The sequence below is a fragment of the Falco naumanni genome, chromosome 4, assembly GCF_017639655.2.
Source record: "Falco naumanni isolate bFalNau1 chromosome 4, bFalNau1.pat, whole genome shotgun sequence".
NCBI classification, from domain to species: Eukaryota; Metazoa; Chordata; class Aves; order Falconiformes; family Falconidae; genus Falco; species Falco naumanni.
Genome location: NC_054057.1, coordinates 109714597 through 109729152, shown reverse-complemented (window position 1 = coordinate 109729152; position 14556 = coordinate 109714597). Strand labels below are relative to the sequence as shown.

Genomic DNA, 14556 nt, shown 5'->3' with positions numbered 1-14556 from the left:
TTCTGACTCACTTCCAGTTTGTGAATCACTATAATCTTGAGGGTTTGCCTTTCACAGCTACGGCCTAAGCATTTAGCTGCCACCTTGTCATCTGCTGCCTCATCACAAAAAGGGAGATCCAGATATTTGCGGAAGTGTCTGTACAATTATTGATATGCTAAAAAAAAAATTTGACATGACTCATCTTAAAGCAAGCTTGTCCTTCAGACAGCAAAATTTCTGGCTGAAGCACAAATCTGGGCTTATCATCAGAAATGGGAGCAGATATTTGGTCAAAGGAATGTGTGTGTGATTCAGTTAATTGACTGGATGGCGTATGCTGTGGTTTCCCTCTCAAGGCTGTAGGAAGATAAGGAGATGTGAAGGAAAGCGACTGACCTAAAGTTTTTTTATGTTTTGTCTGCTCCTCACTGAAAGGTACCTCTCATCCTAATGTGTTTGCACAATGAGAAAATATACATATCTAGCACAGATAAACACTGCTTCCACTTAAATGAGACTTGGTTTGATGAATTTAGAAGGAATTTTGAAACAGTGACATCTTTCATGTTGTTACCCAGCATACTTTGATGTACGGGTATTCGAATGGTAGAGCTCCACAAATGAACCTGAAGTTATCAGAGTGTTGCTGTGTACTTGGTGGCAGGAATACAGGAGAATTCTCTGTGGTTTAGCTTCAACACTTTGTATATGAATCAACATTCCAAATAAATTAACATTCATAGCCGATATATAAAGTGGACCTTGTAGGAAAAAATGTAACAACACTAGCTTAGTATTTTCCTGTTTTGCACTACATTTCCCTTAGTGTGGCCTTATAGCCATCACTGCCCGCCCCATGGCTCACAAGTCTCTCTGTCAAATGGGAATAAAACATTAAATGCCTCGTAAGAATGATGTATTTTTACAACTTTTCATTAGTGAATTCACTGACGTCAATCAGAGCCCTCTGCTGAGGGTCTGCCTCCCTGGAGCCAAAATGCTCTGGATCCATTCCTTTGATAGCGGTACCTCACAACTAAATAAAAATCCTCAGAATAAAAGAGTCGCCGCACCGCGAGTGTGTGTGCGACGATGAATTTGATGAGCGAGGCTCACACGGGTAACAAGTTCAGCGTCTCATCAAAACAGAAAGAGACGTTTGCTCCCCACCAGCTAGAGAAATGCTTTCGGTTCTCTTCAGGGACTTCCCCTTGTCGAGCCGCACCAGCGCGCTCAGCTGCGGCGGCCAGCTGCGCCCTCCCCGGCCGCTGTGCCCGTCGTGCAAGGGCACCGCGTTACCCGCGCGCTAACGGGTCGCGCCGTGTCAGGGGCCTGTTACGCCGCCAGGAACAGCCGCCCGGAGCCGAGCACTGCCCCCCGCCTCCCCTCCCACAGCCACCGGGCCTCCCCCGCCCGTGTGCCGCAGCCGCCCCCGTTCCGCTCAGGGCGGGCGTTCCGCACAAAACCGCTCGTTCCCCTCACTGTGATTTCCGCCAGCAGCGGCCGCTCAGCAGCAGCGGCGAGGCCGGCAGCGCGGCGGTGCGGAAGCCTCCGCGCTCCTTCGCCCGGCCGCCACCCCCGCCACCCCTCACGCCGCGGAGCCCAGGGCCGGCCCGGCCCGCCGCCCCACTCGCACCCGCACCCGCACCCCGGGGCTGGGGCTCCGCGGGCGGGCGCGGCCCCTGGGCGGGCTGGGGGAGGGGCACCGGGCGGGGCGGGGCGGGGCCGGGGCGCCGCGTGCGCACGCGCGGCTCCGGCGGGGCGGGCTGGGGTGGCGCTGCCCGCCGGCGCGCGGCCTGCTCGTGCGGCGCGGACGGGTGCGTGGGGGCGCGCGGCTGCTGTGGCGACGGGCGGGCGGCGGTGGCCGGGCTGTGGCCGCGGGACCTGGCCGGGACCCCCCGCTCCCCGCCCGGCTCCCCAGCGCCGCGACCCTGGCGGGGCTGCCGGCGGCGGGGCGGGGTGGGCGCTGTGTGGGGGCTGGGCCGAGGCGCCGCGCTGCAGGCCCGGGCCTAGGCCCTAGCGGGCGGGGCGGTGGGCGCTGGTTCTCCCGCCGGGGCCGGGCCCGGCCCTGCGCGAAGGCCGCTCCCGGGCACCCCGCGGGGCCCACCCCCCCGGGCCGCGGCAGGGCCCTGGCGGCCCGGCCTGCGCCGTGCTGGAGCCCCGGACTCCCTGCGCCGCCCTGCGGGAGGGCTGCCCGGGTTAACGAAGAGAAACCCGCCAAGCGGTGCCTCGCTCGTCAAAATTTCTTCCCGTAATTATTCAAACCAGTTTATATTTAGGCACCGGTGTGCTGCAGTCTGTGCTTTTCTGCTCGGTCGTCTGCTTGAGTCTGGAAACGTTTCCAGCAGCCGAGGTTTCTGAGCTGAGGAGGAGAAAGAGAAGTTTCTGGGCCAGGCTATTTAAAATATCTCTCCCATTTCCTTATTGAAGAATTGTAGTGTGGGCCGAAGCAGCTCTTGAACTCCTATAATAGATAAATGTTTTACCTTTTTTATTTTTGAAAGTCTCTATTAACATTGCTAATTGCCACATTTAGCAAAACAGAATGTTGGACCACATATGTAGTTTGTTCACCTTAAGTTGTATATGAACTAACTGCAAAGAGTGTGCAAGTTAGTTACTCTGTTTCCTTTAACCTTATAACTCTAAAACTTTTACTTTTATCTAAAAACATTTCCAGCTGCACCCGCACATCATCACTGCGGTGTCTGGCACAGCAGCTGCGGAATTACACCTGGACAGAGCTGTAGGATTCATTGCTGATTTGCTATTGGGAAGGGAATACCGCTGAAACATGTAAAAATAGGTGCACTTTAACTCCTGAATGTTAAATGCTTTGTTCCCACTTTGTAGGAGGAAATATTAAGAAATGGCTGAAGCGGTTTTTCATCCCCCAAGAAGGAAAAGAAGAGTTTTTGAGTCATACGACTCTCCCTTTCCTGTGGATGTAGGTGGGAAGGATTTCAGAATGTGCCGGGCTGAAATCATTAACAGTAATGTTATTGTGCGGAACCCTGATGATATTGAACAGCTTTATAACAAGGTGCTGTACCCTGTTTGCACAGTATTTTTAGTGTTTTAAATGTAGGCAGGGCATACTACTTATGTTAAAATCTGTCTGCCTTTATGCTTTCCTTCCTTTTCGGCCTCCAGTAATTCTCTTGTGTCTCCCTCCTCTCCTGGAATCATTACAAGACATACGTTCTGTGTCATATCTGAAAAGTATTTTATCCCAGCAAATAAATTTTGGAATGAAGTGACATTGTGAGCTAAAATACAGCTATGAAGACTTCACATTTGTTATGTTTATTTCACCTTTCAACATTTAATGCAACCTTGTAAAAGCATTTTCTTGTTTTTAAAGGTCAGGAGGTTGGAGAATTAATGTTTTATAAGTGTTCGTATACTTTTCACTTAAGAGTGATTTCTGCCTGAGTAATATAAGCTACGCTTAAGCCTTTTTATGTCCAAGTACCATTTCACCACCATTCTTATGCAGTAGCTTTATCCATCTCTTTGTTTTCTATTATGCATTGTCACAGCTTTGATATACAAGTGTTTTCTTCTGTATCTGCTTTCGAAAGTTTACTTGGGGTGTCACCTGACAAGTATTTAGAACTGAGAAAAAAGACTCAACACTCTCCGCTGGTTAAATCTTTGAGTTAAATCTTTTTGTAATTTGGAAAGAAGCTAATTTTTGTGTCATAATGAGGACTTTTCCTTTTCTCTGAAGGGCTATTTTGGAAAAGGTATCCTTTCAAAAAGTCGGCCGATGTACAGCATTTCAGACCCCTCACTGGTTGCTAAGTGGCAAGGTAAATTGTGCCCATTTGTACCTTCATCACTATTCTAATAGTACCTTTCACTTTTCTTTGCTCATTGAAGATATATGTTTATAAATTGCATACAGAAAAATAATCTCTACTGGGTCAGCTCAAGGATCTCTCTCTTCCCCATACCTGATGATGGCCAGTACAAGATGCCTAGGAAAAATACAACAGGAAACATATGTCGATAGCTCCTTAGTGCATTCTTCTAGCCTTCACTGATTTGTTGCTTAGGAAGTCTGTAAGTAAAGGTATCATCCTTGGACTTTTCTTCATATAACTGTCCAGTTTTTCTTGGGTTTAATCAGTAGATTTATAGTGTCTGTGAAATCATGAGGCAAGAATATGTGACATTTGTAATGTGTTTATAGCCAATTACATCTAGTCTACTCTTGGTTGTTTATAGAAAGACTGTCATTCTTTATTTTTCTGTGACAGTTAACTCTCCGTAGACATCACTGGATTTTATCATATCCCTCTGTAGTTGGCTTTTTACAGGCCAGAGAAAAACACTGTATTTAGTTGTTCCTCATGTTCAAACTGTAACCTCTGTACCTTTTCTAGTTCTGCTGTGTCCTTCCTGAATAAAAGTGGGACCAAAATGGCATACATTGTTGAAAATGGGGGTAATTACAGGGCTGCAGGTTACTTCAGTGATTGAAATCACAAGAAAGCATTTTTATATTGATGAAACAATGTATGATTTTTTTTCTCTATACAGGTGCTAACCTAAACTTGCCTATAATTACATCTAAAAAGTAAGTTAATTTACATTAATTCTTAGTTTTTTTAGGAAACAGATTCTGTTTGCTTACTGGTTTTCGGATTGTTGGCAGTATAAATAATAATGATGACTTCTATTTATTTTCTTTTTATTTCATTTATAAATCACATTAGAAAAACCAGAAATAGAGTAGGTGATATTGAGCATGGTTTTTCATCTAAGCTTATAGGTAATTCATTTGTAATAATATCAAGCATAATAAACTTATTTCTTAGCTGAGGAGGAGAAGGAAGTTTCTGGGGCAGGCTATTTAAAATATCTCTCCCATTTCCTTATTGAAGAATTACAGTGTGGGCTGAAGCAGCTGTTGAACTCCTATAACAGATAAATGGTTTACCTTTCTTTTTAAAGTCTCTATTAACATTGCTAATTTGCACATTTAGCAAAACAGTGTTGGACCCCATAGGTAGTTTGTTCACCTTAAATAGTTTATGAACTAACTGCAAAAAGTGTGCAAGTTACTCTGCTTTAATCTTCTAACTCTCAAACTTTTACTTTATCTGAATTTAAAAATTATGCTCTTTCAGTCCTCAACTTTGGGTAAGACAAACAGTAGCAATATAGCTGCTGCTGCTGCTACAGTTGCTGCTGCTTGCAGAAACACTTGTCATTCTTACTTGTCTACTTAGTGATTACTTTATGTGCCAGCAAATACAGCTGAGCATCAATGCAAGTGTAATTACATTGGTGCAGAAAGTGCATCATGGTCTGTATCAGTAGAGCTCTGTAAGCGCAAATTATATGGTGATTAATCATAGGACAAAGAGGAGTCTATTTTTTCCAACAAAAAGTTCAGCACTGAATTGTATAGCTTTATTATGAGACTTCAGAGGGACTTGTATTTTATGTTGACACATGACATTTGCATTTAATTGCCTTTGTAGTTCTGTGTTACCTGGTTTGCGATTGCTGTGTTAGGATTTTATTGGGGGAAATAAAGAATACTGTAGCAGAGTTGCCCAGGTTTGAATAAGGACAGCTACACTGAGCTGCCTGTAACTGTCACAGAATGATGATTAATGTCTTCCACTGAATATTAATGTTCTCTTCCAAGGAGAAATAATTGAAGGGGTACTAAAAACTCTATGAGAATTGAAAAATATTAGAAATATTTACAGCTTTCAGCTACTATCTCACTGATGGGATTATTGTTATTTCTCAGAGATGTGAGGGTTTTGGTTAAAACTGAAGGTGGTTTCTACTTACGATTTTTACACTGGTGTTTTTGGTATGCTGTTGCTGTTTCAAAGATTGTTAAAACAGAGTGTTGAAGGTAGTGTTCTCAGTAGCTATCTGTATATAATAGATGAAGAGTGTGAGAGCTCTATATACAAAGTCTTGTTGCGTATTTTAATCATGCAGGCTCTGATACCAAGATGGTTTTGCAGGGAATTCAGGCTTAAAGCTTCTATGGGAGAAGGGAATTTTTGTCTGATGAAGTTCTTGCTGCTTGAAACTATATAGCGGTAGTCCTCAATGCATGGTTCTTGTGCAGCATTCACTAGTGGCGTTTGTTACCGCAAAACTTTGAAAGGCAAACCAAAGATCTGCAGCTTCTTGAAGACTGGAGTCCCGTTACATTGTGCATGCTTGTCTTTTGGGTAGCAGGTAGTGGGGGGGTGTTCAAATTTTGTTTGTGAACTATACCAAATCTTTTTAAGGTGCTGTTTTTTATTTGTTAATTAAAGGATGTAATGCCGTAGTACTTCTCATTTATTCTACTTGTTTACTAGGTACCAGTGTCATGTTCAGTGGGCTAAAAGTATTTTGCGACAGCAAGGATTTGATGACTGCTCGGTTACCAAGATTCTCGAAAATTACACTAAACCTCTTGAGCTACCACTTTTGGAAAAGGATGGAGCTGAGCAAACCAGTAATAGTTGCAACACAATGGGCCCAAATACAGAAAATACAGAACTTTCCAGACAGTGTTCTACAGGTGCTGGAAATGTAGTAGCCCTAAGTCCTGAGAATCAGAACGAAGACCACAAGAAAGCGGGTTTGGAAGGAGATCCAGCGGCCATATGTGCCTCTAAAGAACAGGAACAAAGTGACTTGAAAGAGATAGCGGAAGCATCTTGCCAGAAGCATGGTTTTCTTGTGCATTGCAGCTGCAAGGCTAAAGAGAGCACTGAGCAAAGATCTTGTGAGGTGATCAGATCAAAAGAATGTGCTCCAGAATATGTATTGGTGCAAGAGGAAGAAGAAGGTAGCTTATGTCCTGAAGGTGACTCAGCTCATGCGCAAGGAAATGTAAGGATAGAGTATCCTAATCTTTTAGAAAAATTATAGCATCAGTGCTATTTTCAGAATTCAGTATATTTTCCAGTTTAACATTTTAGTAATATAGTAAATTTTTCTTGTAGCTTATCAAGAAGGAAAAACTAGTATGCAGAAAAAATCCATTCAGGATTTTTGAATATTTACAGCTCAGCTTGGAAGAGGTATGTTTCAAGTACAGTACAAGTTGTTTTGCTTTTAATCTGAAAAGTAAACATTAATCTATGTTGCAATATAATTTAATACCTGTTTCTAAGGTACAGAGTTCTCCAGTGTCTCCTAATTACTTGGATTGTCTTAGTCATTAAATTTATTTTTAATAATCTGCAATAGTTACATGATATGGTTAAAAAATATATATGCTCCAATCCCATTTGCTTTAGATGAATATTCCCACTGAAAAAGAGACCAGTGATAGCACTTAAGTATAGAAGTGCCAGGAATATAACATTTATTTAAGTCCTGCTTTGGTTGTGCTGCTTCTAAATATATTCACATATGTTAGTTTTAACACTGTGCCTTTGGTAGTCTACAGGCTAGATTATTTTTCATAGATTTTTTTTTTTTGTAGCGCTGTGTCTGTTGAAATGTAAAGGTCATGAAGACAAATCTCAAAGAAAATCTTCAGGCAACTTGTTTGTTGTGATGACAGGATGGTTGTATAAGATTATTTTGGGCCTTTGTTCTTGCATGGATTATAAACTACAAGAGTAATTATCAGTTAAACTTACTCTGTTTATTTTTTCAGGCTTTTTTCTTGGTGTATGCTCTGGGATGTTTAAGTATTTATTATGGTGAGGTAAGAGATTTGGATTAGTTTTTGGATTACTGGGGATAACATCAGTTTGGATATATTTTGATCTGAAATTTTTACTACTGTGGCAGTATTTTATGCTGTTAATTCTGAAGCAGGAAATACCAAACAAAGTAATTAGGAAGTTTTTCTTATAAGTAATGATATTTTGATATGTTTATGAAATATGGCTTTGAAAGTGTTAAGTTTACCAAGGCAAATATTGTTAAGCACAGTCTTTCTGTAGGGAAAGGTTTTTGTTGTAACTCAGGCAGGAAGTATGGGAGGAATAACATGGTAAACAGTCTCTTTCCTGAAACAGGAAAATTCCTTGGAGTTTTAAGCATTTATCTGTAAGTATATCAAGCTATTGTTAATCTAATGACAAAATAATTGAAACCTGTGCTTCTAGTTTAAGATATATCAAATTTTCCTTTAATCAAGGGCATTATGGGACTGATGGTGAAATGCTAAAAAACCCACTAAACAGAGCAGCAGGTTTCTGTCTTATATTTAGGGATTCCATAATTTATTGCCTGAAGTTCTTGCTCTTCGCAGATATTTGATATTTGGCTGTTATGCGCTACTACACACAGTATTCTGTATCTGATTAATATTAATTAGTCACGTTAATGCCTTTGTGATTTTTAGGAGCCCCTAACAATTTTGAAGCTATGGGAAGTTTTCAGCGAAGTGAAGCCCGATTTTAAAACTACCTACATGGCGTACCACTACTTCCGCAGTAAGGGTTGGGTCCCCAAAGTCGGACTGAAGTATGGGACTGATCTCTGTGAGTGGCTTCTTAAAAAAAAAAAAAATTGAATCATGTGCAACTGACTTCTCTTCAGGCAGTGCAAAACTCCGGTGCCAAAGATGAATTCAGCGATGAGGAGCCACATGCCTGGAACAGGTTTTACTGCTTGTAGTTGGCAAGAGACATTTTTGGCCAGACTATAACTTAGCAATAAAATTAGGATATGAGTGGAAAACAGCGTCACATATCTAGTAGCTGAAGAGACAGCTCAAATGGCCTGTTGTTTTGCTTCGTGAGGTTAATAATTAATACAGGATTGCACTGCAATTCCCTTCCCAAGTTTCTCTGTCCCCATCTAAACCCATTTTCTGCTGTGTTACGGCCTAGAGAGGTTGTGGAGTCTCTTCTCTGGAGGCGTTCAAAACCTGCCTGGATGCGACTCAGCAACCTGCTGTAGGTGAACGGGCTTTAGCAGGGGGTTGGACTAGATGCTTTCCAGTGGTCATTTCCAACCCCAGCCAGGCTGGGAGTGTGCGGTGTTAACACGATAGTCTCAGGAATAGCAAGTTTGCATCTAGATCCCAATTCTCCACGCATCTCATTGTTTGTCTCGTTTAATGGAAGTTGGGCTTCTGCTGGCTGAACTTACTGCTAAAACTTTCTCTGTACGAGTTACTATTTTTTGGGGGGGTGAGGGGAGGAGGGGGAAGGGACTTGCTTGTTTGTTAATGGTAGGGGTTTTAATCTCACAGAAAAAATTAGTAGGGTCCATAATCCCTTGCTAAGTAATTCAAGAACTACATTCAGCTCACATCAACATGAACAGTACAGTAGTGCCTGTCATTACAGGAAAATGTGCATAACGGGAGACGTTTTTTAATGTATGCATGCAGACCAGCAGGTATTTTAATATAGTTATATAATTGGGGGGGGTGTGTATTTGAGTATGTCGAGGTTGTGCTGAGCTAGTCCCTTAGCTCGGGGTGTAGGTTTGGCTGAATTAATCATTACTGCTCCTGGTACTCTGGGCTGTAGGTGGGGTTTTGCTACTGGTCACCTGATGTACACATGAAATTTGTACTAGTTGTTTGTTCACTGTTCGCGTTTGGGTCTGAATTTGTTGTTTAGCATATCGCTGCCTTTGGATTTGTGCCAGGCAAAGGAATTGGATTAGTTTAAGGCTGGCAAGAGTTCTGCCTTACTCCTGAGCTCCTTCTTGTTCTTTGGCAGTACCTTCTTACAGTTGATATTACTACAATTGCTTATAATGAATAGTGTGCAAATCGTGGTTGTCGCTGGAATGAAGTGCTACTCGACCTTTTCCTGACAGGGGCTATGCTAGCCAGCTGTGTAAGAAAAGCTGTACTAGTTAAAGTCCCCTCTTCAAGCTCATGACAAATGCAACCGTTTAGCTCTCAAGGCAGCAGTCCAGCTTCAACGAGTCTTGTGTACCCTTGTATAAAGAAGGAACTTTTGGTGGGTCTGGTGGGCAGTATGTAAGAACTTGACCCGTGCCTCTCCTAAAATTTGTGGAAAATGCTTGATTGGAACAGAAATTTGATGGCTTATTGTGATCTTTTACTTCTACTCCAGTGGCTCAACTTCTTCACAAATACAGGGTTAAAAGCGTGAATCTGTTGAAGAATTCTTTATCCCACTGCAATTGCTAACTGTCCTTTGGCTCTTCTATTTTATCTTTTACCTGCCACCCCCTGCCTTCTGTCACCCTGCTGTTCCCACGGCTTTTTTTCTCTTCCTTCTCTCTCCACTTGCTGGGGCAACTTAATTCTGAGCAGAATTCAAAAGTGTTGAAGTTTTCTCTTGTGTAATTAAAACTGACAAAACATTTGGAAATATTCGTGGGCCTGGTATTAAACTCGGATGGAAACTCGGTGATTATCTAACTGAGGTGTTTCTCTCTCGTTTCAGTGCTGTATCGAAAAGGCCCCCCTTTCTATCATGCAAGGTTTGAAGCTCATGTTTCTGTCTAATTTCCTAGTTCAAATCAGTAAATTTTTCTCACACAAATTTAGTATCTTCATTGGTTAAGCACATATTCTTCACGCAAAATAGTTTGCCAGAGGCATTCATCCTGGGAATGCAAAAGTCCTTTTAGCAGAGGTACTAAATAACACAATTTCATTGAATTCATATAAAAGTAGTAAGACATTAAAAACTAAAAATTTGCAATGAGCGTATTTAGCACTCACATGATGAATGCGCTCAGGAAAGTGATTTGATTTAGTAATACTGACTTTTAAAAATATATAGTATGAATAATTTGTGTAATTTGGGAGAAAAAACTTCTAAGGGATGATAATTGTCTTTATTTGTTAGCGAGGCAGGTTGAACTCCTAGATAATAAATTGGTTATAAATGTCAGATGGGCATCTGTAAGAGAATGCTACAAACATTAGCAGAAGGGTGGGGAGGGAAAGTGCCAGTGAGCATATTCACAACTTCACCTTTTCTCCTCTTTTCCTAGTAGAAAGAGACTTGTTTCACAACTTGCTTACTGCATGCTGGCATACTGTTTAACGCTAGTTTTTAGGTTCTGATTCTTAAGTTTCATGATCTTCCTGAAAGAGTAGTTTTCTTTCTGTGACTCGGCCTATCTGCTTTGTTTTCCAGTTACTCTGTTATTGCTGAATTAGTTGATGATAATTTTGAAGGTTCTCTTCGTAGACCACTCAGCTGGAAGTCTTTGTCTGGGTTGAACCGAACAACTGCTAATGCTTCTAAGGTAAGTGTAAGATGCTAGTTCTAAAATAGCTTTAAAACGATAAATGTACAGTTTAGTTCCAAAGAACAGGGAGTGGGAGTGAGGCTGGAAAGAGAATCCTCCTGTTTCTGGTCTGCTGAAGAACGTGTTGAGTTGCCAGTAGGCAAGCAAGTTTCCTTTGTCAATATCCAGATGAATTCTGGAAGAAGCTTATTAAAGTCTTGTCACCTGTTAAAAGTTGTGTGAGGAACAGAAGGAAGACCCGAGGGACACTTCTTTCCCACTTGCCACTTTTGTTTTTAAAGTCTTCTCCATCTACCAGGATTTTCTTTTGAAGGGTGAAACTGAAAGTTTCCAAAAAATTTTCGCTGTGATAGAGCCTCAAACATAGTGCTTCCACACTCCCAGCTGGGGTGCTCAGGTGTTGTGTTACCATTCTAGTTTATCTTATGGCAGTAGTATGCTTTGATAAGTAAAACAAGATATGTGTATCAGCTCTCCCCAACCTGGCTGGCAGAACACACCTCGTAGGAGACTTGGTAGCTGCATTTCTAACGAATCTAAAACTTGTCTAGAAAGAAATGGGTTGAAATGAATGTACTCATGTTTTCTGTTAACAGGAACTTATGTTATGCTATTTGATTAGACCTTCTGACATGACTGAAAAAGAGATGTCGACACCAGAATGTATGAAAAGAATTAAGGTTCAGGTGAGTAATTATTTCTCTCCTTTGGCAGTGTGGCTTTGCCTTGGGGCAGCTGGACAGCTGACTGTAAGGGCCCCCTTGGAACTGTGTAAGGGCCCCCTTGGAACTGTTGCTTGCTCTTTAGCATGCTTTGGTTTTTGCACGCATAACTGTGATAAAATAACTAGATTCCTTTGTGCCCCGTCCGTGCACAAAGGAGTGCATTGCAGGCTTTTTAAAGACTTAAGATCTAATCGAAATTTTAATGTTGCTACTGTGAATTGTGAGCATTTGCATGGGGAAGCAGGGATACCCACGGAGACTGTAAGGTTAATGCTTGTTTAAAAATTAAGGGAGAAAAATGTGAGACACCAGCTCACTTCAGGAACAAATGTAGTCCTCTACTAAAATTTCTCAATGGTCGCATGATATATGTCAATTTGCTAAAGGTTTAATCTCCATCCCTCACTGGTTCTCTGTAGCTTCCCCATCCCCAATAATCGCTGTTTTTTATTTCAGGAACTGATTGTATCTCGTTGGGTTTCTTCCCGTGAGCGCAGTGAGCAAGATGAATTTTAACTGACTGTATAGGAAAAACTTACTATTTTTGAAACCACTTCTTGTTGGTTTTTTACCTGATCTTCTCACGATGAACCATTGCCTCAGAATGGTTTCTATCGACATACTCAGCTGGTATGTATAAATTCTATTTAAAACGAGGTAAATCCTGTTTACTGGAGAGAATGTTGTACTGAAAAACACAAGTGAACTATAATAATGCATTTGAAGGGGAAAAAATTAAACTGTGTTCTGACTCAAAATACTTGTTTGTTCCCTTAAAACTGATAAATGTGTATGTTTGCGTGGTGGCTACTCTGCAGTGATTAGTAATGGTACTTCTAATATTATGACAGATCCAGGCATTAGTGCTGAATAGGCACTGTGGCCTGCAGAGCCACTGAAGTGCAAAACCCGTCTGCCTGAAAGCCTAAGCAATGGGGGATTGAACATTTTCTGGTGTTGAACAGGTTCTTCGGTGTTGAACTTGGGAGCTGTAAGGCTATCTTAATTTCCTGGCTCAGCCCAAGGTCCTACATTTCTTCAGAAATGAGAATTTAAACTTGATAGTCCTTTAACTGGTTTTTAACTTGTTAAAAACCAGCAGTAATTCCAGCCAGTCAAGTAGCCTTTTGGGATACCTGTGGTACCATTCTTCTTCAAACAAAACCTGACTTCATAGCCTTGCTGAAGTTGCACAGGCTTAGATTTGGGGAGAGATCTGGTTTTTGCATTGTTGAGCATTGTAACACGCTGCTGTTAGGTGCCTAGACCCTGGAATTTAGTGGCTTATTTTCACAACCACTGATGAGAATTGAGGAACTTCCCTCAGAACGTGCAAGGATTTAAATTAATTCTGGAGTCAAAGCACCTAACGGCAAAGTTAGGTGTTAGGCACCTTTCCCCATTTGGGTAAAATGTCTTTCTTCCTTTGGGATTTGCAGCACAAGATTCCTCCCTGAGAGTAAAATACCCTGACCACAAGTTGATGCCCTTTACTTTTGTTGAGAATGGGTTACTGTGCAGAAAATAACGATGATTTGCTGAGCTAGTGAGGGGAAGTCAGCCTCTCTGGCTTGGCAAGTGTAAGTCTCAGTTTCATCACTGCTTTTCTTTTATCCAGCAACTATAACAGTCTGTATGTTTGGTGGTTGGGTTTTTTCATAGTGCTCGGGTAGCTCTCTGTGCCCTGGCCTGTCGTTATGTGGTGGAACAGACTGGGAGGCACCACGGCGTTTGTATAGTGAGGTACAGGGCATGCTGAGCTGTTCTGCCCTGCCACACTAGGTGCCTGCTATTTTCTAACTTTTCCGTAAGGTTTAATCACCTAGACTGCAGGCTCCCAAACACGATGTTTACTATTGCTAAGCCACATTCGGAAAACCAACCAACCAACCCAGCAGTCTTTCAAGTAGAGCCAGGAGGTTTAAGTATCAACTACCCTGCATTTTAAGTGTTGCTGCTTTAGATTCAGGCATTTGAATTCCATCTTGGTGTTTGAACAATAGGCTTCCTTGTTTCACTACGCTGTTAAGATATTTATTCCCCCCCTCCCCTATGTTGCAAGAGAACACCTTTGCTACAACAGTAAGGAGATGTTATAGCCGGTGACAACAACAGAGTTTTGGATTTTCTTTCTGCTGTTGTCATTCACTACAAAAGGGGGTTTGCCTCCTGGTCACAGATTTTCCAGAGCTGGTAAAAATTCTGTCAACTTGGACTGTTCCCACCAAATGCAAAACCACACTCTTGTTTACTTCGGCAGTTTAGATTGTAAAGCCATGTCCTGAATGCAGGAAACTGTAGGCAAAGTGGAAGATCTTCTTGTCTTTGCTTTCATTTAATAGAACTTGTGCTGGAAAGATGTAAAATGAAAAAGTTAATTGCGTAACAGCTTCTTTAAGCTGGACAGGTATGTATGCATTGACTGTACGTGGCAAGGTGTTTTTATTTCTACCTGCAGATCAGCAGTGTTGTAGCAAATAACTTACATTAGATAGTGGTACCATGGCACTGATACTTGCCATTGTGTTTATATTTTACCATTTTAAATACAATATTTAAATGAGGTATGGGCTCTGATTTGCTCAGAAGTAGCATAGCACAGTTACTTTGTAAGCTAAATCCTAGTCAAAGAATTCTGACTTGCACTAGGAGTGGGTGGATGGGA

General features: G+C 41.9%; 1 protein-coding gene across 3 annotated transcripts; it reads left to right on the top strand.

Annotated features, from left to right (window-relative positions):
• Nucleotides 1–1726: 1726 nt before the first annotated feature.
• TSEN2 (tRNA splicing endonuclease subunit 2) lies at nt 1727–12649 on the top strand. Of its 3 annotated transcripts, none has more exons than XM_040591082.1 (12): nt 1727–1799; nt 2836–3025; nt 3716–3797; nt 4531–4567; nt 6327–6846; nt 6960–7037; nt 7622–7672; nt 8318–8456; nt 10350–10386; nt 11052–11163; nt 11763–11852; nt 12348–12649. In XM_040591082.1, exons 2-12 carry the CDS (start codon nt 2852–2854, stop codon nt 12405–12407), a joined length of 1380 nt encoding a protein of 459 aa, XP_040447016.1. In that variant the 5' UTR covers nt 1727–1799; nt 2836–2851; the 3' UTR covers nt 12408–12649. The 3 variants fall into 3 exon arrangements, 2 of the variants coding, with proteins under 2 accessions (XP_040447016.1, XP_040447015.1); XR_005827455.1 differs by lacking the exon at nt 1727–1799 and adding an exon at nt 1839–2233 and having other exon boundaries at nt 11789–11852; nt 12348–12366; XM_040591081.1 differs by lacking the exon at nt 1727–1799 and adding an exon at nt 1847–2233.
• Nucleotides 12650–14556: the final 1907 nt, after the last annotated feature.